The 27,268-nt window shown below is 35.5% G+C and overlaps 1 protein-coding gene and 1 pseudogene across 2 annotated transcripts; both read right to left on the reverse strand.

Annotated features, from left to right (window-relative positions):
* Positions 1-2,174: 2,174 nt before the first annotated feature.
* On the reverse strand, positions 2,175-5,230 carry LOC117620120 (annotated as a pseudogene).
* Positions 5,231-11,173: 5,943 nt separating this feature from the next.
* Positions 11,174-23,490, reverse strand: LOC117613835 (suppressor of mec-8 and unc-52 protein homolog 1). Of its 2 annotated transcripts, XM_034342425.1 has the most exons (16): positions 23,249-23,490; positions 22,951-23,161; positions 21,105-21,257; positions 19,976-20,024; positions 19,736-19,819; positions 18,055-18,158; positions 17,619-17,705; positions 17,476-17,529; positions 15,931-16,026; positions 14,860-14,987; positions 14,483-14,609; positions 14,318-14,377; positions 14,055-14,162; positions 12,659-12,759; positions 12,415-12,466; positions 11,174-11,511 (listed from the first exon to the last, which is right to left on the reverse strand). In XM_034342425.1, exons 1-16 carry the CDS (start codon positions 23,275-23,277, stop codon positions 11,413-11,415), a joined length of 1,542 nt encoding a protein of 513 aa, XP_034198316.1. In that variant the 5' UTR covers positions 23,278-23,490; the 3' UTR covers positions 11,174-11,412. The 2 variants fall into 2 exon arrangements, with proteins under 2 accessions (XP_034198316.1, XP_034198317.1); XM_034342426.1 differs by lacking the exons at positions 22,951-23,161; positions 23,249-23,490 and adding an exon at positions 21,374-21,487.
* Positions 23,491-27,268: the final 3,778 nt, after the last annotated feature.

Consider the following 27,268-nt stretch of genomic DNA (forward strand, 5'->3'; position numbering starts at 1 on the left):
GGCTTTGGTTGGTTTGTTTTTCACTTCTCTGGTTTTTTGTTTTCGCTTCTCATTGCTCAAAGCTTTTAAGGAGGAAGAGCTTTTGAAATACTCTTCACTCAAAGTAGATGGAAATCCAAGTCTGAAAGTTAGGTTAAGCACGAGACAAGGCACAGGTTGTACACCAAATCGACCATAGCAAATGTTAAGTTGACATTGATTGGCTGATTCTGACCACTATCATTTTCAAAAACAAAAGGGAAATGGTGTTTGAATGGAAATAACCAGGTTCTCACAAGCATGTGCATGTATTACATTTTCCACACTCAAACAAGGTTGTCAAATCGATAATCGAAATGGTAAAATAGAACCATGAAAGTGACTAGAAATATCATAATTTTTCTATGGGCTGCTTTTAATGTTAAGAGTGGCAAGCTGCTGTATGTTCTTGGGGTAAACCTGGCTAAGGTCCCCATTGATAGCTTTCCTCCCAATTATGATGTTAGCTGCTGCTGTTTGGTGGAAAGCATCCCAGAATATGTACTGGTCTCGATTCGGGCATGGTACTCCTCTAAAACCTAAGAAATTTATTACATTTAGAACGGATACCTTACCACTAATGAACAAACATGACAAACTAAGTTCAAGCTTCAGAAAGATGTCATCTGTATATGCTTAAAACAAGATATTTGCAACACTTTGGGTGATCACAACCAAGCTCAAAACAACCCCAGTTTTGTGACAATTAGCTTCAGAAACCAGCAAAAGTTCCAAGCTCGGATTCCTATAATACTAAAACCACAAATATTAAATCTCCCTGAAGATTTAACCCCAAAACAAAACAAAAAAACAATTTAAGCAAACAGACCAAAAAATCTTACTAAACTAGAACCACAAGAATCCAATGAAAAAAAACCCCTAGTTTCAGAAACTCCAAAACCCACCAACAGATTTTAGTTTTTCTTTTCTTTTTTTTTGGGTAAATAAGAAAACCCACTTACAAATTTTTTCAAATGGTTCAAAAGACAAAGAGTAAACGTAAAGAAACATAGAAACGTACGATGAGAGGATTTTTATTTCCTCCTGAGCTTCTATCCGTAGAAAAACAAGACAAGCAAGGAGAAATGTGTAAATTTGTCCTTAGAAGTCATTTTATAAATAAGTAAATTTATCTATAAAAGTTTGAAGATAAGATAGATAGAAAAATAAGACAAGTGGATGGAAAATAGTAGATGACTTGGCTTGATCAGACATTATCTGAGTTGCTGCTTCATTTTAACTTGAGCAAAATATCCCCAAAATGTCACTGAATTCACCGAAATATCTGCCCAAAATCTCAATAAACTGGATTGTTGCCAAATGGCTGGCATGCTGCTAGTGCCTTACAGATGGGTAGACATAAGGGATACCTAGTGGAGGATGACATAAACATCAAATCAAATATCTTTAACACAGTAATTACTTATCTTTTAAATCAACACTGAATTCATGGCCCTCTTGACATATAAAGAAGCACTGAACACACTAATCATCACTCTAATAAAAACCAAAATAAGAGAGAAGAAAAAGAAAAAATCTACGACCTAGTTCCAAGTCCCAACAACTATGACAAATGAAGGCAATACGTTGAAATTATAAAAGTTTGATTATTGAAGGAATTATAAAGTTTTGATTGATATTTGAACCTGGTTCTACTGCTATAATATTCCTTCGCATAATTTAATTTCCTTCTGGTGTGGTTGTTAAGATTTGATTTGATTTGATATCAAGAATCTTCCTTATAATCTTTTCCTTTAATAAAATAGAATGATAATCTGTATATCACACTCAGTTTTATCAGATAAAAGTATAATGTTTACAAACTGAGAATACATAAATTTTATGTGTTACATTTTCCACAATCAAACAAATTAAGCATATAAAGTAAAATCAAAACGGATGGAGCCAAATGGTAAAGTGAATAGGTGTGTCGATGACCTCCGGTTCCGTGGTCGGCAACTCCTCCAAGACACGGTTATCGAACCATGAACAGTCCTACCTTAATAGGTCCGACACTGATTCCAGAATATGACACATATATATATATATATATTGGTTGAAAATTTGTTAAACACAATAAGGTGGACAAGAAGATGCACCCTTGGTATTTTCCTTTATTTTTTTAATTCACCAAGTGCAAAGTGCAAATCCATAACTTATGTAATGCTATTAACAAAGTTAACCAAGTTTCTAGTAGATGAACTAGACTCACTCCAAGAAGCCAAAGCCATCTCTCTCATTTTCCAACTCATTCTCTAAGCTTTCTCCCTTTTTCTGACTGCATCAACTCCTTAACATTTATCTCCAATTTATCCCCAAACACAAACCCATCTTCATCTCTCTGTTCCACAACAATCGTCATTTCCATGTCCTTCGCCAAAACAATCCTATTCAAATGTTGCTTTGCATAGAGCGGTCATGCCACCATCTGCACGCCGGCAATCACCACTTCAAGCACCCAGTTCCAGCCACAATGCGTCACGAACCCGCCCACTGATTCCTTCTTCAACACCGCCACCTGCGGCGCCCATGACTTCACCACCAAGCCCCTATCTTTGGTCCTCTCCAAGAACCCTTCTGGCAACAAACCCTTCAAATCAAAGTCATTTACTCCTTGGACCTGGTTGGTTTTCTCATCAAGGGGAGGCTTCTTCACCACCCATAAAAACCTCTGTCCACTATTCTCCAACCTATCTATTATATCCTTCAATTGAGCCCTTTAGAATTATCCTCTGCTTCTAAAACATAGAAACACTATACTTCTACTTGGCTGCTAATCAAGCTATGACAAACAATCTTCTATCTCTGCAGAATCCCCAGATTCTTTTTCTTCAGCAATCAACGACCCGATGTAGTAGACAGGAGGAGTGAGAGCATCAGAAACACAAAGACCTCCATCAATGGCTTTGAGGACTGCATGAGGCTTGTGCTCTTCAAATGTGTTGGCTATGATCCCATTAGATTTGGGAAAGTGGGAGCATAAGTAGACCATGTCCCGATACGCAGGGTCGTTTCGGTCAAGCATTGCCTCAGGCATGTGGGGGCATTTAGTGGAGACTTTAACCCTGGAAACTCCAAGTGGTCAGATCCTTGAAGCTCTTGGTGGTTTGTTTCCCGATTTTCAGGAAATACAAAAAAACAGCAAGAGGTACATCGCCAAAGGTGTAAAAGTAGTATATGGGAATGCCGAGTTCCTTCGCCATTCGACATTGGCAAAGCAGAGGAGCATAAGATGTCGATGATAAAAGCATGAATGGCTAAAGATTTAGAACTTTCTTGGAGGGCAAGGCAGACATGAGGATTATTCCGGCAAATGAAATTGAACATTATGGCAGCACCGCTGCGGCCAATTAATGTATTTTCATTTTCAACGCGAGGGAATTGGTGGAAGGAGATGAAAGGATGGGCTAGCGAGATGCTCTGGATGTAGGTGGGGATGCTTGAAATTTATTTTCACATTTATAAGAGAGAAACTGCAAGCTGGTGTAATTTCTCCTTCCTATATTTCTTCATAAGATGAGCTGGCAGATATATTTACGAAGGTCTTGGGAGGAGATGCCTTCAATTACTTAAGTCGCAAGTTGGGACTTCACAACATTTACTCTTCAACTTGAGGGGGAGTGTTGGAAATCAAATCTTATACTTGAAGGATTGTAAATACTGTAATTGTCTTTCCTGTATTAGACCCCAAGATTTATGGGTCAAACCTGGATTGTAACCTTAATTAAGAATTTTACTAGAATAGGAGATTGTAAACCTAGTATATAATGGATAGTATTATGTACAACAAGATATCAATAACACAACGTATTATTCCTCCTTTATTCTTTACAGACATTTAACTTCTTATATGAATGAATCATTTCTTCTTAAAAAGTTACGTCAAAATTTGACACATTTTTATTGAATTTTTTTTCTTCATATTATAGAATTTGAACTCAAGTGCAGAGTGAAGAGCATATTCGCTCAAATTAACTTGATGAAAAAACATGAAATGGGACGACACATCGTATTACATAAACACAACTCTCACAATACTACTCATGAAAATTATTGATAATTGATTGTGTAATTCAATAAAGGGACAACAAAACTACCTTAACTTTCATGTTTAAACGCACATTACATTAGTTTATATAATATTTGCTAATTAATAATAAATGCATTCAAAATAAAAAAAACGTATCTTATCTTGATGATGACGATGTACTGTTTTCTTTTTAAATGAAGTAACATGTTCCCTATAATATAAAAAATTAAAAATTAAAAAAAACTTATGTCCAAACAAAAATTTAAAAACAAAAACAAAATGTAGATCTTGTAGAATTGTAGGGGTCAAAATTAATAGCATTGATAAAGGTGTGGTCAGTGGTACTTTATATGTCAAGAGAGCCATGATTTGAGTGTTGATTTAAAAGATAAGTAATTATTGTGTTAACATATTCTAGAATTAGTGGCGGATCTATTAAGGTGTAAGGAGGTGCAGCTGCACTTCCTCTCTCTGGAAAAATCATTTTAGGTGCTTTAAATTGCCCCTTTCCTCAGCTAATGGTGGTGCATTCTATATGTACAAATTACCTTATTTCTATTTTCAGCATTTAAGTAAATGTCTTTGTCCTTTGCTCAGCTGTTTGGTTACTGGAGAAGATTTACTCATATTTGACACATAGTTTTTTTTGAGAAGGAGAATTCATTCATAAAACAACAGACGTACAAAGAGCGACATGATACAATGACCTCATTAAAACCTTCATAGGACAACCTCATGGGACACATAGTTGCTTTGTCCTTTTGTTTGTTCATCAATAATATACTATCGCTTATTGTCCCCAAAAAAAAAAAATAATAACCGTTAGAAATTATTGAACCTTCCATATTGCTAGAAATATATGGAAGGTTCAATAATTTTTAATGGTTGCTTTTTTTTCTTTTTTCTTTTTTTTTTGAAAATAAGCGATATTATTGATGAACAAAGAAAAATACAAAGCAACTATGTGCCGAATATGTTAAAGATAAAATAAATTCAAGGACTTGTTTTAAATCAAATATCTGTTAACACAATAATTACTTATCTTTTAAATCAACACTCAAATCATGGCCCGCTTGACATATTCAATAAAGGGACAACAAAACTACCTTAACTTTCAACTTTCAAGTTTCAAAACTACCTTGAATTTGGGTGCTTCCTATCTACTTTACCATTTGGCTCCATCCGTTTTGATTTTACTTCATATGCTTAATTTGTTTGATTGTGGAAAATGTAACACATCAAATTTATGTATTCTCAGTTTGTAAACATTATACTTTTATTTTGTAAAGCTGAGTGTCATATACAGATTATCATTCTATTTTATTAAAGAAAAAGATTATAAGAAAGATTCTTGATATCAAATCAAATCAAATCTTAACAACTACACCAGAAGGAAATTAGAAAATCAAAGCTTTTAAATGTTGAAATTGAAATAGCTCAAAGTTGAGAAAAAGAAGTCTTTGAATTTATTTTATCTTTAACAAATTATCCGAAGGAATATTATAGCAGTAGAACCAGGTTCAAATATCAATCAAAACTTTATAATTCCTTCAATAATCAAACTTTTATAATTTAAACGTATTCATTTGTCATAGTTGTTGGGACTTGGAACTAGCTCGTAGATTTTACCTTTTTCTTCTCTCTTATTTTGGTTTTGGGTTTTTCGCAGCAATGGTCCATCAACTATACCTGTTTTTATATTTGGGTCATTGAACTTAATTATTAGTTGCAGAGGTCACTCAACTGTGTGTTTCGTTGCGCCAGTAGTCCTTCCGTCAAGTTCATTAGTTTTTTCCGTTTCAAATGATGACGTGGCAAGCATATGTGAGAAAATCTCATAGATTCGTTAGAGGCAAATCTGACTTTTCAGTTAATTAAAACGAACCTTTTGGTTTTGAAGAGAATGACAGTTGCACAGAAATGGCAGTCTGTGCAAAAGGAGAAAATCGCGTCTAGGGTTTTCAAATCGAGAGGCATTGGACTTCGATTTTTGGGGGATTTTAGAACATTATCTCAGCATTATGCGTTAATGGACTAAGTAGCGAAGTATTTTGAGTTAAAAAAGCAATAAAGTACAAATATAGGATCTTAGTTTCGTGGAAATCACAGAGAAAAGTGTCGGGTCTACAGTGTGTGGAGGCTTCTTCAAATGGAGACAATTTTTCGGTGGTCTGGAGAACCCCACAAGTATGGTAAGTTACTATAACCTAAATATTCCTTCTGCATTTTATATTGCAATATATTATGTTTGCAAATGTGTGGTCTTGTTGTTGACAATGAAGTTTTGGCTTTAAGGTGGGAAAAAATGTAGTTGGAGTCTTTATTATTGTCTGCGGTCCCATTTCTGTCGGTTTGTCATGGAAGTGATTTCACACTTGTACATGCCTGCAATTACTTTGTCTTCCTTGTTTACTTTCTCCTCATTGTCATTGAAATTGTTTGTAAGCATACCTTCGTGTAATGTGGTAGATAAAGAAGAGCTGTGTGCTCTGGAACTCCACCACTTTGGTATGTTGGAGAATGGTGTGTATAATGGAGGCAAAGTATGCTATGTTGACAACTGTATTCATGACTATCTGTCATTATTGGATATAAAGAAAATTGGGATAGATGTTGGATACAAAGTTGATATAACACAAAGGGGTTACAAGCTTAAAAGTCAGGTATTTGATTTGATTTGATTTGTCATTATTGTGTTAAAGATATTTGATTTGATGTTTATGTCATCCTCCACTGGGGAGGCTTTTCTGGGCATCGCTTATATCTACCCATCTGTAAAGCACTAGCAGCATGCCGGCCATTTGGTTTGATCATAATTGTTTATTTTATGAAGGGACATCATTAATTTTACATCACAAGTTGTCGTTCGTATTGCACCATCTCGGTTTAGGCCGAAGCCGGAATGTTTCCGACATTATTTTCTATCGCCACATCAAGGTGACAGGATTTGTAGCTATGCGCCCCCCTCCCCCCTTAGCATATACAAATATGCTGCCCAGGGGCCCCTCTCCTGTTGGATATAGGCAAACTTGGATCATGTGCGGCACATGTCCCAGTTTCTAAATTTTAGCAACTTTGTTTTTCTCTTCATAACAATAGAGTTTTTTCTTGATTAGTTGCTAGTATTTCTTTATCTATAATATTTATTTAAGCCTGGAAAGAATTAAACCTTCCTTGATCTCTCATTCTTCGATCGTCCGATTTAGTTAATCCTCTTCGTGCCAACCCCACCCACCACACCTAAGTTGCCAACATTCCATATGCCGACGGTCTGAAAAGAGGCGGGGGGAATGAGAATATCTGTCAACAATCCAGTTTATTGAGATTTTGGGCAGATATTTCGGTGAATTCAGTGACATTTTGGTGATATTTTGCTCAAGTTAAAATGAAGCAGCAACTCAGATAATGTCTGATCAAGCCAAATCATCTACTATTTTCTACCCACCTATCCTATTTTTCCACTTATCTTATCTTCAAACTTTTATAGACAAATTTACTCATTTGTAAAATGACTTCTGAGGACAAATTTACACATTTCTCCTTGCTTGTCTTGTTTTTATGCGGAGAGAAGCTCAAGATGAAAAAAAAATCCTCTCATCTTACGTTTCTATGTTTCTTTGCATTTACTCTTTGTCTTGTGAACCATTCAAAAAAATTTGTAGGTGGGTTTTCTTATTTACCCAAAAGAAAAGAAAAACTAAAATTTGTAGGTGGGTTTTGGAGTTTCTGAAACTAGGGTTTTTTTTTCTTGGGATTCTTGTGGTTCAAATTTAGTAAGATTTTTGGTCTGTTTGCTTAAATTGGTTTTTTTTTTTGAGGTTAAAGCTACAGGGAGATTTAATATTTGTGGTTTTAGTATTATAGGAATCTGAGCTTGGAACTTTTGCTGGTTTCTGAAGCTAATTGTCACAAAACTGGGGTTGTTTTGAGCTTTATTTTGGAGTTTTTGGATATCATCCCTTGAAGTTTTGGAATGGTTTGATTATGTGGATACTTAGCAGAAGTACATATATTTCGTTTGATGAAGTTGTATTTGAAATTCAAGGAGCTGGAAAGTTGTATTTGAACTTTGTTTTGAAATTCTGCGAATAGAAGCTCAAGAGGAAAAAAAAAAATCCTCTCATCTTACATTTCTATATTTCTTTGCGTTTACTCTTTGTCTTGTGAACCATTCGAAAAAATTTATAGATGGGTTTTCTTATTTACCCAAAAGAAAAGAAAAGAAAACTAAAATTTGTAGGTGGGTTTTGGAGTTTCTGAAACTAGGGGTTAGTTAATCCTCTTTATGCCAAACCCACCTGCCACACCTAAGTTGCCAACATTCCATATGCTGACGGTCTTAAAACAAATGAAAAGAGGCGGGGGAAATGAGAATATCTGTCAACAATCCAGTTTATTTGGTATTTGACAGGTTATTTATCTGAAAATTATAAAGAATAGAATTGAGAGTTTAGAATAATTATCTCAAAAATTCGAGAATCATAATAATTACAGTATCCATTCTAAATAAGTAAATATGTCATGAATAATATACAATAATTTTTACAATTTCCACTTGTGTTTTTTTGTTAAAAAATAAACATTAGGGTGACAACTTTTGTTTAACGTTCTCTCTTTTTCTAATCTATTGCCTAAAACTGAAAGTCCAATCTTTGTGTTTTCTTTTGGGCATGGTCCTGTCTTTTCACCGAAAAAAAAGAGTCCAATATTTGACTCATGCTTGACATTTTTGGCATGTTGGTTACTTCAATTGCAAGTTTCAACCACACAATTGACGTTAATGATCAATAATTGAGAAAGACAATATTGAATTTGAGCAGAAATTATTATATGGTATTGGAATATAATTATGTTATATAATTCGTTCACATGTATTAATATAGGTGGACGACATGACTGAGACGACATCTTTTTGAAGCCTGAATTTAGTTTGTCAGGTTTGTTCATTAATAATAAGGTATCCGTTCTAAATGTAATAAATTTCTTAGGTTTTAGAGGAGTACCATGCCCAAATCGAGACCAGTACATATTCTGGGATGCTTTCCACCCAACAGCAGCAGCTAACATCATAATTGGGAGGAAAGCTTTAAATGGGGACCTTAGCCAGGTTTATCCCATGAACATACAGCAGCTTACCACTCTTAACATTAAAAGAAGCCCATAGAAAACTTGAGATATTTCTTGTCATTTTCATAGTTCTATTCTACCGTGTGGATCTATCCATTTTGATTTGACAACTTTGTTTGAGTGGAAAATGTAAATAACATGAACATCAAAGACTCTTGTCCATGCTTGTGAGAACCTGGTTATTCCATTAAAAACCCTCCTTTTTCTTTTTATCATGATAAACGACGGTCAGAATCAGCCAATCAATGTCAACTTTACATTTGCCGTGGTCGATTTGCTGTACAACCTGTGCCTTGTCTTGTGCTTAACCTAACTTTCACTTGAATTTCCATCTACTTTGAGTGAGTAGTATTTCAAAACCTCTTCTCCCTCAAAAGCTCTTAAATTACCTCTAGGATGACTAACAATGTCTAGAGGGGGGGTGAATAGGCCAATTTAAAATTATAATCAATAAATATAAATAAACTTCAGTAGCAGGATTGAAATGACTTATCAATCCTGAAATGTGCTTAGCATAAAATAAAGGAACACGCATAGAATTATTTTATGTGGTAAAACCCTACCTCTGGGGAAATTCCACGGAACTCCTCATGTCCAAAACAAATTCACTATAAAATGATGATTACAAGAAATAATTACATACTTATCCTAGACATTCTAGATAATGTTTACCGAGCTAGTTCCAACAACTGTGATAAATGAAGGCAGTACGGTTAAATTATAAAAGTTTAATTATTGAAGGAATTATAAAGTTTTGATTGATATTTGAACCTGGTTCTACTACAGAGAAACCAAAAGACACCATACCACAGAGAAACCAAAAGACATTTTTTTTTTCTCTCTTATAAAAAACACAAGACAGAGAAAGTCATCCCCACCGTAAGAAATGGCGGAACACCATTTTACCAGTACCAGAAAAGGCAGGTAGGAGGAATTGACCCAAAAAACAGTAGGAGGAAAACTCCAGAAAGCCATTCTACCAATTTCAGGCATTCCTTCTCAAAGACTAGTTCCATGTATAAAATTAGGCCCATCTCCATCTAGAAAAACTGCGAAGGCCCAAAAGCGACTGCAAGGATTTAAATATCGGCAGATATATCCTTATTTTTATGTGTCGATATAGATACAGGGGTTAAGCCTATTTCTTCCCCCTTATTGGCGATATATCCCCAATATCCTCAATATTTACTGATATTTCCCTATATTTCCATATACCAGACAAATAACCCAGAAATTTGTCTTAAGTTTTGAAAGTAATCATAGATCTCAACCACTGAATCAATGTCAAAAACCAAGCTCTAATACGTAGTAGCTTCAACTTCTCTTCTCAGTCATTTTGACTATCTTGGCTCTTCCTCTCTCCTCTCTCTGATTACTCGGTTTCTTGTGTGTTTGATTTTATTTTTCACCTAATCTTCCATCTCTCATTTCCTTTATCATTAAGTCTCACTCTTGTAATATAATGTTGGTTTCTTGTGTGTTTGATTTTATTTTTCACCTAATCTTCCATCTCGGTCAGGTTGGGTTATTTATTTTTAGGATTTTCATCACGCATTATATACACGTAAATTTCATCATATGCATATCGTATACTCAGTATATTTTAAAATTTATTTGTTCAATACATTCATTGATAATTTGCTTAATATTTATGAAAGTTTCACTTCAAAATTCCATGTTTTAAAGCCAATATCTGTCTTTTTTGTCAATTTTCTCGAATACCCAAAACGACATCGATTATTCCCCAAAATAACCATAAATTAAAGGCCTGATAATATCTATATCGCCGATATTTTCATCCTTGAGCGACTGTAGCTGGCAGTTGCTCCCTTAGCGAATGAATGTGGTTAGCAATCCTCCAAAAACAAAAGGCAAATTAGTTTATGTAGCAAAATCAATGACATTCTTCGTTGGCAACAAAAAAATAAATAAATAAATAAAACAGCTTTCCAATTTTATGTAATTAAGTAAAGATGCGATGCAATTGACCCAAAAAAAGAAAAGAAAAGAAAAGAAAAGCTATGTTATGCAAAATCTTGACCTAGAAGTGTTTTTTGGTTATATTGCCTCAGAGAGAGAGAGAGAGAGAGAGAGAGAATCCTTTCCAAATCCACCCACATTCTGTGTTTCATAAACCACACAAAAATATAAAAATAAAAAAAATAAAAAAAAAGCATGTCAAGATTCCAATTTCACCCAGAAATAAATTCACACAGAGCACACAAGGCAACGCAGATTCAAGGCTTCCATAACTTCATTGTGCAGTCTTCACTATATGTGGCTAGAAGATTCCTGTGAGGATGATGAGTTAAGCCAATTACTGTCTTTTCATGGACCTGCAAATGACAAGAAAAAGAACTTTATTAACTCTAGCAATCATGCATGCATTCTTAAGTTTTAATCAAACACCATCAAAAGTGCCTTTTCTAAGCTCCTCTAAAGAACGTGTTCTGGGTGCAGTCAGATTCAAGCAAACAAACACTACAATCCCAAACATCCACAACCACACACACTCATGGATGTGAAAGGTGCAAGATTTAGTGACCAGAAATGGCTTGAATTGAACATGTCAAGCACTCCTCTAAAACCTAAGAAATTTAAGACATTTAGAACGGATACCTTACCACCAGTGAACAAACCTGACAAACTAAGTTCAAGCTTCAGAAAGATGTCATCTATATATGCTTATGAAAATGTCATCAGATATCTCTGTTGGCCTTTTGGCTGAGACTAGGCATATAAAGATATCATCAGCCAGCCCAAAAGGACCATTGTATTTTCTTTCTTTTTCCTCAACTGTATCAGCCTCATCTATCAAACTAGACAATAACCAATCATGACTAGTGACGATATTTATGAGCAAACAAACTTTCAAATTCTCATTCACACATTATGTGTAAAACATGTGAAACTTGGTCAACGTACACCTTGGAACATAAGGTTCATGCCAAATGGAAAGCATCTAACAAGACATTTGCAACAGTTTGGGTGATCACACTTGGATCAGTTGAGCAACCAAAACTGGGTGGAAATGCTAGAAGATCCTGGTCTCAATGAAGTGTCAAAAATGTCAACTTAACACAACCCAAAAAAAGAATCACTACAAAGTGTCAATTGTCCTTTCATCTTATATGGTCAATTTAGCAAAATTGTAAATTCTTGGTCCAAAATGTGCAACAAGTAGAACATTTGGAAGCCCGAGTTCAGTACCATCTCAATCTCCATCAACAAAATCATACCTTCATTAGATGCTCTAATTTGCCAGACTGGTTACTGAAACAATATAGATTCCTGCATATAGATGAATACTTTATCACAGAGCTGATGATCACAATTTCTTAGACACAATTTTAGGAAAGGAAAGAGCATGATAAAAATTTAAACACTGTAAATTAACAAATGGAATAAGAGCATGATAAAAATTTGATCTTTTACGTTTATCTGGAATACTCTGACCAAAAAACAAAAGTTCATCTGGATTACCTGTCTTCACCAACACAGTAAATCCATTCCCCTTTTGGTGACACACAAGCTGCCAAAAAATCTCCACCTTCTTTTTTACCAGATGAAAAGCTCTTCACAACCTAAACCATAATAATCAGAAATCCCAATTATAATAAATTGACTTGCACTCATCAATGAAACAACAGATATTGGCTTTTGAACGTGCACACTTCAAATGAAACTATAAGAAATGTTCAACATATGAATGGACCTAAATAAATTTCATAATTTACTGTGTCAATAATATGATTTGGCTTGAACAGAGTTTCTAATCAATAATTAGAATTGGACATTATCTGGGTTGCTGCTTCATTTTAACTTCAGCAAAATATCCCCAAAATGTCGCTGAATTCACCGAAATATCAGGGATATCAGGGAAGAACTACCTCCATCCCTTCTATCTATATCACTGGTCCAAAATCCCAATAAACGGGATTATTGACAGATATTCTCATCCTTATAAATAAACTTTCCCCCGCCTCTTTTCATTTGTTTTAAGACCGTCGGCATATGGAATGCTGGCAATTTAGGTGCGGAGGGTGGGGTTGGCAATAAGAGGATTAACTAAATCGGACGATCGAAGAAATGAGAGATCAAGGGCAGGTTTAATTCTTTCCAAGCTTAAATAAATATTATAGATAAAGAAATACTAGCAACTAATCAAGAAAAACTCTATTGTTTATTAATTAGGAAAATCCTTTATGAAGAGAAAATCAAAGTTGCTAAATTTAGAAACTGGGACATGCCACACATGATCCAAGTTTGCATATGCTGGGCTCTGGTACCACTCCAACATCGCCATGCCACAATATGAAAGTAATTACGTCCTCCAGCATGTTCTTCAGGAGGTTCTATGTCAGACAAAATTGGGTCTTTTAGCAGTAATCCCCAAAAGCAACACTTTTAAGCAACAAATCCCTTCTTTTGTTCTACTTAGTTTTAAGCCCTCAAGTTCTGTTGTTTAGTTTTACGGCCTCAATTTGTTGGGGCTTTTAGCAATAAGCCCTCAATTTATGTTGATGGTCAATTTAAGCCCCAATACTAACATACATCTGTCTTCCAGTAATGATGAATAGCAGAAAGGGAAACATCCTTAAATTTTATAGTTACGACCAAAATCTGGCTTTATCCCAAAATTCATTTGTCCCTAACCCGCTAAGTCTTCAAGAATTCTTCTGCTTTTTCCGGCAATTAGATTTCCTTTTAAAAAGGAATTATTCAAAATCTCAACAATACGGTCTAAAACAGTTCAAACATCAAGTCATAGGGTAAGCTTTTAATATGTGATCCAACTTCCAGTACCAAATTGATTGAAATGAGTTAAATAACAATATGTAAAAAGTAATTTCTCTTGTATTTTAACATAAATATCTACCTGTCCTTGAAGTGTCATGACATATATTGATGATGTCCTATTGCACACAATGATGTGATCCGTATTTTTTGGGTAAAGATGAACTGAATTCACAGCAGCATCAGTTCCCTAACCGTTCCACCAAAAACAAAAAAACACAAATAAGATACCTAAACAGTAAAAGCAAAATCTTAAATGAAATATAGTTAGGTTGCTCTAGCTTATAAAACAAGATGCACAATATATCTTTTCTTTCTTGAATAGAAAATATTAAAAAAGTATACCTTTAAAGGAGGAGGTGGTTTAAATGTCTGTAGACAGTCAGTAGTCTTCAAATCCCAGACCTATAAACGATAACGTTCTGTTATGCCCCAAAAAAGGGAAAAGTTTAGCGCAACAACAGCATCTATGAATTACAAATACGGAAATACATATTGTGAGAAACTTACCTTGACTGTGCCATCACTAGATGCAGTAATTACACGAGTTCCATCACTTGTAAATATTGCATCATTTACATAATAAGAATGGCCACGAAATTCTTTCAACAACTTCCCGGATTTTAGGCCATGGATTCTACATCAGTCATGAGCACTCACAAATTTAAAATTATAGCAACCAAACGAGTATATATAATAAAATAAAAGGAGTTGTGTGTGGCAGCCAATAACCCAAATTAAACGGACAAATCATAGCAACCAAAGAATTAAAAAAAACAAAGGAGATGCCAGTAATTATTATATAACCAGTACACAATGCACACTTCAATTGATGTGCCACTCTAGGACAGATACACAACAAGAAATGTGAAAAGATTTAACAATACCTTGCAGTGTTGTCAAATGATGTACTAAGTATCTGGCTTCCATCCCGAGAGAAAGAAACGCTGGTGACACCCCGTGAATGTGCACGTTCAAGACGGCGCAAGCACTGACCAGTCCTGATACGCCAAACCTGAAAGATGAATTAAGACAAATTAAGCTCAGCAACAAATTTCACTATAACATCTCCACATTGAACAAACAAAAGGAAACATATTTAATAGGAATTGTATAGATTGTCTCTATAAGCATATTCAGAAATCTCAACTACAATATGTATGAGCTATTTCCGATAAAATAAAATTTGACCAAAGGCAACTACACCAAAACATAATCAGGAAAAGAAAAAAAAACCGAACATTTACATGAAAAAAGCCACACCCTCCATAAACACTCCGCACCAAAACAAAACTGAAACAGAACTATACAATGCAATATCGTGTATAGAACACCCATATGCAACAGTTACTGACGTGATCATAACAAGAGGTGAATGAAGTAAACCAAAATTTGGGGGTCAATCAATCTTTTGTAGCAACCATATCATAAATCGCTTTAACCCACAATTGGAGAAAAACTAATAAAACCATTAATAGAAACCAGAATCTGACATTAAAACCTTCATTTCACACCACTATAAATTTGTGGAACTCCTAAAAGCACCGCATGAACACCAACTTTGACCAATGACATGTAAGACATTAAGGGTACATGCTAATGAATTCTTACAAAGAAGTGGGAAATTATGTACCTAGAAAAGTGACTACCTTAAATTACATTAGTTTTAAAAATCAATAGAGCAGCTGTCCCATATTCAAATGGCATCATTTGCTCAAACATCAAAGAAGCACTGGTCTGGGGCTGTGAAAAGAATTCGCAGACAGGTGTTTAGGAAATTTCGGGTCACAATTGAAGGACTCTGTCAGTATTGGAAGATTAATATGGTCGTATCATGGTTTCTTTCGAGATATCAACTTAAGCAATAAACACAAGAAAAATGTATCATGGATATTAACTTCTAGGAGTTAAACCAAGTAAAAGATTGTTGTATCCAACAAAACACAAACAGAACTTACTTTGATCTTTCCATCTTGTGATCCAGAAGCAATCATCTCTGAATCTCGGGTAAAATCAACACAGAGGACAGCCTCTTCATGCATCATGAAAGTTTCCTGCAAATATGATAGCACGTCAGAAAATGCAAAAGACGACAGTCTGTTCGGATGGTTGATACATTAAAATGCCCTTGTACAAGCTGTAAAACAACCAAATCAAAGTTGCAGAAAGATCAGTTGGGCAAACGTCCATGTAGTTTAAACCAACACTATATTACCAATACCCTTTGCCAAAAAACTGGGCTAGTTTATATGTAATCATAAACTTGCCAAATAACTCAGAACATAAAATTATATCAAACTAAAGGAATGATGCTTCATTGTGCAGTGGACAACACAATTTGTCCCTCACTTTAGATCCCTTAGTTGAAGCTCCCTTTACAAGTGTGTGCGTGTGTGTATCTATATATAAAGCTATTGTGTGCATATATCCACATATATGTATACAGAGAGAGAGAGAGAGAAAGAGAGAGAGAGAGAGAGAGAGAGAGAGAGCTTCAGGCGCAACTAATCTGCATGAGGACAAGCTGCTGTTCATATGGAAGATCCATTTTCGCTCTATTCTGCCAACAAGTTGATGACTCTAGGGTGTAAATGTCGTTAAGGGCTTACGGTTTAGCCTTTAGGATATAAATATCAAGTTTTGGGCTGATGAGTTAAAACCCTTTTAAGCCCTAAACAAACACGTTTCGGTGATAAAATAAAATAAAGCTGCTCTTCAAGTGGCAGCATAGACATTTACAGAGAGAATATCCGTTTAAGAAGCGACGTATATATACGAATGTGTATATTCATATATATAACCCCCTTCCAAGGGATCCCTTTATACTATTCGCCAAAACGGATTGCAGGTAGCCCCAACCATCAGTGTGATCCAATGATCCACCCTTCATTTTTAATGACCTCATTAAAGGATCATCCTTACAAAAAATCAAAGAAACAGAAATCATTTAGCCAACTATAACATAACAAATAGACGAATTCCAATAAAACAACCAAATGTTCAAGATGATAATCAAATGGTTAAAAAAATTCCTACTTTCATGATTTTTTGGGAAGGATGATTCATAAATAAGAATCTAAAAACTAGACAGTTCGGATCACTGAACGACCACATTGCGAAGTAGACCCAACAATGCAATCCCTCTTTACTATTAATCAAAATGGATCCCTCTTAAGAGGGGGTTGAGAATATGTACTTCTGCTCCGCCTTGTCTGCGTATGGGCACACATGTACAAGAATACAACAAGAAGCCCAGTGCCCAAGTTCACTCCATCCAGAAGTTAAGGGATGGTCAAATACACACAACCTTAGCTCCAGTTCCTATATCATGTTTCTTGATTGGAACCCATGATATCAAGATCATAATGGAACAACCTTACAGTTAACAAACCTTACCATTGCAATGAATATATAAATAAATATGTATATACATGTACAGATTAATCCAGAATGCACTATGAATATTGTGATCAATAGACTTCAGAAAGAAAATAAATACTCACATCAGCCTGGTACTGAAGATCCTTTTTGAGTTTCCCACTTATGTAATCCCATACCTGGAAGTGACACAAATATTTGAGAAAAAATGCATTCAAATTTCATCCAATGTTTCCATCCTGAACAAAAGCATCTCAATCACATATACCTCGATAAACCCATCCATAGAGCAAGAGATAAGAAACTGGCCATCTGGTGAGAACCGAGCATATTCTGCATGACTTTTTGTCCCAAACTGCAGCAAAACACCACAAATACAGATTATAAGATCAAAAATAAGTGGTCACAAATAATCAGGCACTGGAGTTAGTTTACATTAGTAAGGTCTTTGCAATTTATTTAAATTTCTTCATATGCCAATCCAGCTTTAGGAGAACCAAGAGAGCTAACATCTAAGACTGATGTTACATACTTTGTTTAGTGTAGTCTCCATTCTTAAGATCTAATTTGAAACAAAGTTCAGTACCCATCACTAAGAATGCGACATGATTCGCAATATACACTTTATACATTCCTGAACCAATAAAAGATAAATGAAACTGTGTCCAAACGAATATTAAATTAGCTACATATGCGTTCCTTGCCTTTATTGTGTGTGAAAGAGTTGTTGGATACAAGTCGTCTACATCCTGTTTCATAGCAGCTGTTCCCCGAAATAAGTCAAACTGTGTTCCCGGAGGAAGCAATCCTGACATAAAAAATAATTAACCACCTAAGTCAGTGACCCTTCCCATTTTTTAAACAGGAAACTGATTAGAATATATTGATAGAGAAAGCATCGATGCAAAGTGAACCAGAAGCCCTCTTCTTTTTATAGCAAACTGATAACTTATATAGATAAGAGCTAACACATGTACATTGAACAAGCAGTCCACTTAACAAAAAGCACTTTGACAAGAGGAAGAGTGTAACTACGAAAGTACAGCCAAAGCAACAAGAAAATCAAAATACACCCAAGCATAATACAACATCCTAAGAGACATCAGCTTTTGAATCCAAGTTCAAAAGGAAGAAACAACAGTCTCTGAATTCAGAAGACATCAACTCTCAATGAAAGGCCTAAAATGTAGCCTTGTCCCACTCTCACAGGAAATCCACTGCCTCCCCATCTTTATGTTAAAATTTTCAACTGTTATTTTCTTCTGGTTCTTTTTTTTTTTTAAACAAAAATTAAGCTGCTTTTTAGGACCAAACCATCCAGAAAAAACCTAGCACAGAGTGACTCCACAGCAACTACCTCCAAAGGCACAAAATCTCTGCAAATAAAGAATCACAACATAGCATCACCTACTCACTTTAGCATCTTATCAACCAGAACCTCCACCTTTCTCCTTTCTCCAAACTATGTTTTATCGAAAACTGAATCTAAGAAATCCCAGTATTCGAGATCAAAAGACTTCTCAAAATCAACCTTTACGATCAACATCTTGTTTCTCAAAATTCTGTACTCCTCAACAACCTCATTAGTCAATAAACTGCATCTAAAACCTTCCTACCTTTCACAAAAATGCCTTGAGAAGGCAATACCGTGTTCCCCAAACCTCTCTTAATCTAAAAGACAGAAGTTTACCTAGAACTTTGTATATGCGCTGAAATTTACCTATCTTCAGAGCATTTGATTTGGGCGGATTAAAGAAATAAAGACCTTTACCACATTCACTTCTATGTTTCAATGTGTAACTTCTCAACCTCCATGGCCTAACTTCTAAACTTGTTCCTCGTAGGAGATCTAATCGTGCAAACTCATGCATCCTCGTCAACTCAACTATGATCAATATCTCTTCTATTCTAAGGTCTCTAGCTAAGTGTATGTATCTAAGTTTCTCTCCTCCCATGTGATCTCTAACGAAATTACAAGTCTTGAATAGGTTTTTTTTTTTTTGAAGGAGAGACATGGCATGGCAAGACATGCAAAGCTAGATCAATAAAAATCTCCATTTTCTCATCTAACATATCAGGGGAAAACTTGTTGTGGATAGATAAAACTTGGTTTCAATGGCACTTAAACCTTAACTGCAGGATGCACAAAGGTCCATACAGTTTTTTTGCCGCAATCACCATGAAGAACATCTATAAGAATTAAAAAGTACTGCATATTTTAAAGAAAGGAGAGAAATGGGAGGGAGGAAGAAGAGAGTAATGCAAAAATGAATGTTAACCCACATATCCACAAGAGGATAATTGCTTGAAACCTCTTCCACACGTATTCATGGAGAACCTATACCAAATAAAAAACAAAACAAAATAATAGATGAAAAAGTTCACCTTGATGCTGCTGCCACTTTAGAGCCTGACCAATTAGAGCCATTAATCTAGAAGGTGGCACCACAGTAACTTCTGCAGCAAGTGCTATTAAATGCAAAGGAAAAGAAAACTCATCAACCAAAACAGAAATTGCAAAGAATAAACTTCAAAAACAACTACTGTGATTTTTCCTTTTGCTTTTATAACTTACTGAAAATATTTAAATCCAAATTTAATGATAGAAGAGAGATTGACTGAAACCTTGAGCAATTTGTGCACGCCGCTTCTCTTTTGTTGACTCTTGATAAGCCTGTTATAGACAACATAACCTTTAACTCTCTAATACAGCATCATACTGATTGATAGAAAGCAGAACATACTCCAAGACAATGGAGCGAGCCAGCAGCTCTAAGATTTACTCACTTTATTTCAATATATTGTTCAGTTTCTTATAACTGTTATATAGATGTGTGTTTGAATACTCAGTCTTACCTCAAAAACTTTTTTGGATCTACATATCTCAAAACGTTTTAATTGTCAACCATCTCTCCACGACTCTAACATTTAGCATTTACCACTGCTCTAATTTCATCATGCAAAACAACATCTTCAAATTACCTACATACAACCTCATCCTGACTTGTCAGTTCCCTCATAATCAAGGTAAAAAGATATTTCATTGTTGACACATGACCTAACCCTGCACTAATTGGATCTTATTTTTTGTCTCCTAGAGTTGTCTTGACCATGGTCACAGCTCCATTGTACAACACAGCAAAGAGGGAATAACAATATTTTATATTTCTATCGAAATTGTACCGTACTTCAAAAAATACTTTATAAATTTTTAAATTAATATATATTATATCTTTGATATATATTATATTTTGATCGATCTTCCAATCGAACCATAGGATCTAAAACAGATCACTCAAAATTGGCACATTCGTCATATAACTACCTAAAAATGTAAAAGGGGAGAAACTTTATTTTTAATTATGATTACGCAGATTACAATCTAAGAGACGGGACACCTAATCTCATTCATCAAATTTTCGGGCATCTACTATTACAGGATTACAATGGTTTTTTCTCATGACTTTGTTTTCATGTGTTCCATTATCTTATTCCTCTTGTTTGGCCCATTGATCTGCATTTAATAATTTGAATTTATTGTATTGCTTCTTTTGCATGCTTCTGAGTTCCAATGCTTTTTCTATTTCTAGAAAAGGGAAGGATAAAAAGCTGACTAACATGTTTATGGCAGGACTCCACACCACAGAATCTCATGGTAAATAGCAATAAAGAAAAGAGGTTGAAATTATTTCTTGCTATGACAAATATACAATAACTAGTGAGTCAAATAATTACACAAAAACTTTTTTCATACCTCATTTGGATCAAAATAAGTTCTGACAAGGAGATGCTCAAGTCGCAAGTATCTTTCAGGTTGTTCTTGCTTCATTACACCCATTACCTGAGTTTGTCTTAAGATAGCACGAGCAGTATCTAATTCTCGAAGTTCAATCATCTCCAGTACAATCTGCAAAATTTATAAGAAAGGAAAATTTATAACATGCCTAGAAGAAACATTACAAGAAAACTACTTCAGTGTCAATCCATTTAAATTAATATCCAAGGAAGTAGAGCAAACTGTACCTGGCAGAGGGATCATTGCGCTCATACTAACATTAAAGCTCAAACAAAGACACAACTCTGCAGCCCAAGTTGACACCAAACGAATAATCCATACCCAGACAATACAAATATGGCATTGATAAAAATAAATAAATAAATAAAAAGGAAGAAATATATCTGACCGGAGTTTGAAGAAGTACAAAAACACCAACTTCAGCTCATAGACAAAAAGTTAAATTCCCTTAGTCCCACTCATTCTCATGGAATAGGTATCTGATTAAATCCTATAGATTCAGATGTTAACATTCCTCACATTATATTTCCACAAGCTGAACAGAGAGAAATCTTCCACACTACAACTGGTAAGAGTCCATTTTTTCTCCCACGACATGCACAATTTAGTCTCTCACTGACCATAATCTTTTACTATGTTTGACTCTGCTTACATAATTTCCAATTTCCGTCTGATGCATCTTACATGCAAAGGGTTCTATGGATTAAGACTAGAAAACGTTATTTAAGTGTTTAGGCATGTGTGTGGGTGTGCGTCCAAGGAGAGCAAGGGTATGACATTCACCCTTACATGGGAAGTTAATGCAATTTCGTACCCATTCCCAAGTTTCAAAGCCTTGAACCAAACGAGCCCTAAAGCTAAAGCCTTTTGAGTCTAGAGGACATGCCCGGGGTGATACAAGAATCAGAAAACTAAATAAATGAGAAAATTAATAGTTACTTCAAGAATTGTGAATTAATGTCAAGACTTATTTGTCTTAGGAAACCACAACCTCTTTAAGTTCTCTTCTTTTTTTATTTCTAGAAGTTATTAAGTGCTCCATTTGAAGCCTATCAATAAAGTTATATGCTGTGAAGCAGCTCAGATATGATTGAATGAAAGTTTGAGCGTTTGTTTAAGGTTAGGTGCCTTGTTATCTCTACTACCTTCCTTTCTCTCGTCTACTAAACACTTCTCTATTTCTCCGCTGTCTCTATAATTACTCCAATCCTAACCTTCTTTGTTCTCTAAAATTTCTACCTCTTCAAATTTCTATCATCCTAAGCCCACCATAACTATACCCAAACACCCAACTCTGTGCTCTCCTGCATTGCCAGAGACTTCAGAATACCTCAAACTAATTTCTCCCCTCAAATAAACCTTAACTACTTTCCTCACCTCAAATATACCTACACTATACCTGGGGAACTTAAAACACTTTCCTATATCAGAATCCACTTGTATTTTCTACAATTAAATCAAAAGCGCATGTTTGCTTTTTTCCTTGACTTTGAACCCTGATCACTGCAATCCGGTAACCATTATTGCCCTATCATGCATCTTATTAAGAGTTAGTGGTGGAAGTTCCTCATCTAGTAGTGCACATCAAACTTCAACCCACTAACCCTGCAAGAATCATACTAAATACAAGTAACACATGTCTTGAGAATAGCTTATCAGTTGACTAGTATACAAAACAAGTAACATTGCATCAGAGGAAGGAGCTATACGCTGAATGGTATTGTAAATATATCAGAAAGTGAAAGGAATGATATTCGACTAGCAACAGACATATAAAATGGTAAGTATTAATATTATCACACACCTGCTCGTACAAATCCTCCAACTTATTCCTGGGAAGCTTAAGTTGGGCCACTTGAGGCAAAATTGCATCCCACCTTCCACTATTTATATCAGCAATAAATGTCTCAACGCTGTCGACAGTGTTCAAAGAAACCTGGCACTCACTCTGTAATGTTTGAAAGGTTTGGTGCAAGGAATTCTCTTTGCAAAATTGAAGCACAATCTTGATGACACTGAAAGGAAATTGAAAAAAAAAAAAAAACTTTCTCAGCACAATAGAAGAACACAGAGTAAACACGAAAAGCTCGAATAAAACATACTCTCGAGCTTCAATTTCTAAGGTCGACATCTTCTCTGTAACTAGAACGTCGAAGTGTTAGCTCAGAAAGAAACAGAGAGGACGATTAGGGTTTACTGTAACGTCTAGGACGCGAAAGGATAATATTGAAAGAGATAGAGAAGTGGATTCTTTGGTTTTTGGGGACGTGAAGGTTGGGCAGCTGCGCCTGCGTGAGATTTCAGTGGTGAGTGTGAAGGAGAAAGAAAGTTTGAAAGTGATAACTATTGGGCCTAGTCGACAGAGGGGTGGTGGGAATTTAATTCGAAGGCCCAAAACTGCTTTTGTCTTCCAACAAGAAACCCACACGCCATGGTGATTATGCGTTGGGCTTGGGTACTGCTACTTTCCTAAATCTGACCCAAGGTTTTTTAAGAGATTCGGGTTGGGGAGTAAACGGAAGAGGAGAGAGATTTTAGAATTGGCAAAAAGTCACTTTTAGTTCATGTGGTTTACTATTTTCATAATTAAAGCTCTTATAATTTTAATTTGGTCACTTTTGTACATGTGGTTTACAATTCCAAGCAATTCAAGGACATTGTTGCCGTTTGAATTGTATCAAGTGAGGGGCATGTAGAGGGGCATTATAATCAAATCCCTTGCAAATGGTTGGAACACATGCCCCCTAAACTCAAAGTTCCAACATATTCGTTTAAACACCCTCATCAGTCTACTGTCTAGTGTCTACTCCAGAGATGCACAAATTGGGGATTTTTTTAGCCTTAAGGTTTTCTTAAAAATTCTCATTTTTGCCTACAAAAATGGGTAAATCGATTGGTATATCCAAAACCAAAATGACGAAGAGGAGAGAGGCAAGCAGTGCAAGCTTGAACAAACCACATAAGAAAGTGTTTGGGTTTGGGGCCTTCAATGGTTTAAGTACTTGGGTTTTCAATGCTTTGTTTAAGTGTCTGGTTTGGGTAAATCAGTTTCAATTTGGTTCAAGGGCTTCTTTTTTTTTTTTTTTTTTTTTTTTTTTTTGGTAACATGCGGGGCTAGAAGCCCAGCACAGCAACACCTAAGCAGCAAAAAAACGATGCCTGGATGGTTCAAGGGCTTTCAATGGTTTTTACGTGTTTAGGTTTTCAATGCTTTGTTTATTCGGTTGTGTAGATGCGTCCGTGCTGGTGTTTTGTGGTTTTGTCAGATTGTGGCTTTTGGTCACTTCTGGTTGGGAAAGGGAAGACTTTAGCAAGTAAAGGTTTATGAACCCTAAGCCCCAAATTCCCCCAAAGTTGCCTAATTTGAACTTAGGAGACGAACCAGCTTCGCTTATATCTAAGGTGGCAATATTTGACTATAATGCCCATCTATATGCCCCTCACATGCTACAGTACCAACAGCAGTGAAGTGAATTTGACTGAAATTCAGCAATGTTCTCGAATTAACTGGAATTGTAAACCACATGGGCAAAGTGATCAAATTGAAACCACATAGACTTTAGTGGTAAAAGTGATAAACTACATAGACCAAGAGTGACTTTTTGCCTTTAGAATTTTGCTATGAAAACGATGAGAGTGAAGAGATGCCGCTAAATAACGACGTCGTTATTGAGTCTGCCATTATCCAACGTTGCTAGGCTCTCCTCTTCTCTTCTACATTGCTCTGGCTCTCCTATTTCATTTTGCTTTGTTTTCCTTTTCTATTGTACTCTACTCTCCCTCACTCAAGGGTTAGTTGTTCAACTCTCTTCCTCTCTTTTCACTCTTCTTCTCTGTTTGTCTCTCTCCATTGTGATATTTGATGTGTTCAATCTGCTATTTCTTGGTTTTATTTTTAAGTTTTGATTATGGGGTTGTTTGTAGTTAGCTTAATTTGATGAAAATTAAGTATTGGTTAATTTTTGTTGGATTATAATTGGGTATTTTTCTAGGGTTTTTAATTTTGAAATGTTTTGATTATGGGGTTTTTGTTTGGAATGGGAAGATATGAACAAATTGATAGGTGGAATTGGAGCTTTTCCATACCAACCAACCAACCAACAATCTTCTCATTATATCATAGACTACAAAAGAATATTGAACAAATTTACCTGATACTTTGTTGGGTGCTGGCAGGGGCCGACGCACGTTGGGACAAGAAGGGTCGGATGACCCCTTGGAAGGCTGAAAATTTGACCCCTGGTATGCACACCAAGTGCTCGACGAAAGTCCCAAGCCATTTCTTCCTCTGTTGCACAGCTGCGCTGTGCCTTGTGCTCGTGCGTTGCGGGTCTTTTTTTTTAAAAAAAACTAGCCTTGCCAAACGACGTCGTTTGGTCCAAGGCTTAGTAATTTTTTTTTAATTGACCTGGCCTCAAAACAACGTCGTTTTGGGCCAGGTTTAAAAAAAAAAACAAAAACAAAAAAAAAACACACGCACACATATAGAATACCCACCGACTCTGCACAGTGCCTCCCAACCCTTCATTCCCAATTTCACAGCCCTTCCCTCTCAAATCCTAACCTCTCTCAACCCCTTAACCTCCGACAACCTCCATCTACTCTTCACCGGTGGCCGATTGGCGATCACCACCACCATCTTGTGCCACCCTTTTTTTCAAGTACAAGTAAGCAAGTCAAAATTTAAATTAATAAATTTATAGTGATAATATATATTGTTGATATTGATAATTTTTTTTAATGTAATGAAATTTATGGATATGAATCATATTGATGGATAATTTAAATTTAAAATTTTCGAATGACGGATTAATAGGCGTTTTTAGCATTATTTTCTTTGTAGAAAAATTTCGAAACTTTTACACTAAGCCCCCTTGGCCACATAATCCTGGATCCGCCACTGGGTGCTGGTTTTTCTTTTTTCATGGTGAGGTTTCTGTATCAACCCAGAATATATATAATAGTTAGCGAAATTGCGAAATTGTTGTATGCCAAACATTTTAAGTACGGGAGAGCTTCAACCTGCAAAGCTGACTTGATGTTGACAGGAGAACAATTTGGGAGTGGGAGGAATTGGGTAGTCATTTAGGATAGTGCTTCTGCATGCTCAGTTCAAGAGGCATGCTAAATTATCTTAAATAAACTATGAAAATAGGGAGACTTGGTTTTCTTAAATGAAATTTCTAATGGGAATCAGTAGAGTTGATGTGCCCAGTTTGCTTGTTATTCTCATTTCCTAATGGTTTTCAATTGCTCATGGGTGTTCTATAATTTCTTTATGGGCCACTTGGCATAACTGTTCGTTAGGTGCTGGTTTTTCTTTTTCATGGTGATTGGCACTTGTCAAGTAGAAAGTGTAATTTGTTTCGAGTGAGAAAAAAAAAAAAAAAAATAAACTGGTACTATGAGCAATGCAGAAACTTTGTTGGTTTGTATATATCATCTAGACACATACTTTGTTGGTTTGTAAAAATATACATGCTTAATTTTTGTTGGTTTCTATGATTTATTAGATATGGATCAAATAAAGCTTTTGTTGATATTACTAATGGAGATGTGGCATTTAGAGACAATGTGTGGTTGCACAATCCTTGTGCTTTGATGTTCAAAATGAGGAGAAATCAACGGCTTATAGAAAGATGTGACCTTAATAATTGTTCATGTCTTAGACGTGAAACACTGTTGCGTTATCTAAATAATATATTGGAGAATGATGTAGTGTGTGTGAGTGAATTAAGAAGGGATTTAAGGATGTTTGGTATATTATGTGACTTGCTTCACGCTAATGGAAGGGTTAAAAATGATGGTTTGGTGACTTTGGAGGAACAAGTGTGTATATTCTTACATGAACTTGCACATCATGTTAAGAATCGTACTATTAGAAGTAGATTTATTCGAACGGGTCAGACCATTAGTAGGTACATCATTCTTTGAAGTACCTGGTAAAAGGATGCAAATGGTAACTGATGCTTTCTTAAAAGGTAATGAAGATCGATCTGATATTGCCAAAGAAGTTAAGGACATGAGGTTTTCTGCTATGGATCAAATTAAAGCATTAAAAATCATTTTGGATAAGCCACAAACAATATCTTTGTTCAAGTCACTTGATGCTGATATCAAAA

Source organism: Prunus dulcis, chromosome 1, assembly GCF_902201215.1.
Source record: "Prunus dulcis chromosome 1, ALMONDv2, whole genome shotgun sequence".
Lineage (NCBI taxonomy): Eukaryota > Viridiplantae > Streptophyta > Magnoliopsida > Rosales > Rosaceae > Prunus > Prunus dulcis.

Coding starts and splice junctions, on each gene's coding strand:
- LOC117613835 (XM_034342425.1), bottom strand. CDS start 23,277: ATGTCGACCTTAGAAATTGAAGCTCGAGA. Junction 17,530..17,618: donor CTATGGATGGGTTTATCGAG/GTATATGTGATT, acceptor TGTCACTTCCAG/GTATGGGATTACATAAGTGG. Junction 12,467..12,658: donor TACTGTGTTGGTGAAGACAG/GTAATCCAGATG, acceptor ATCTATATGCAG/GAATCTATATTGTTTCAGTA.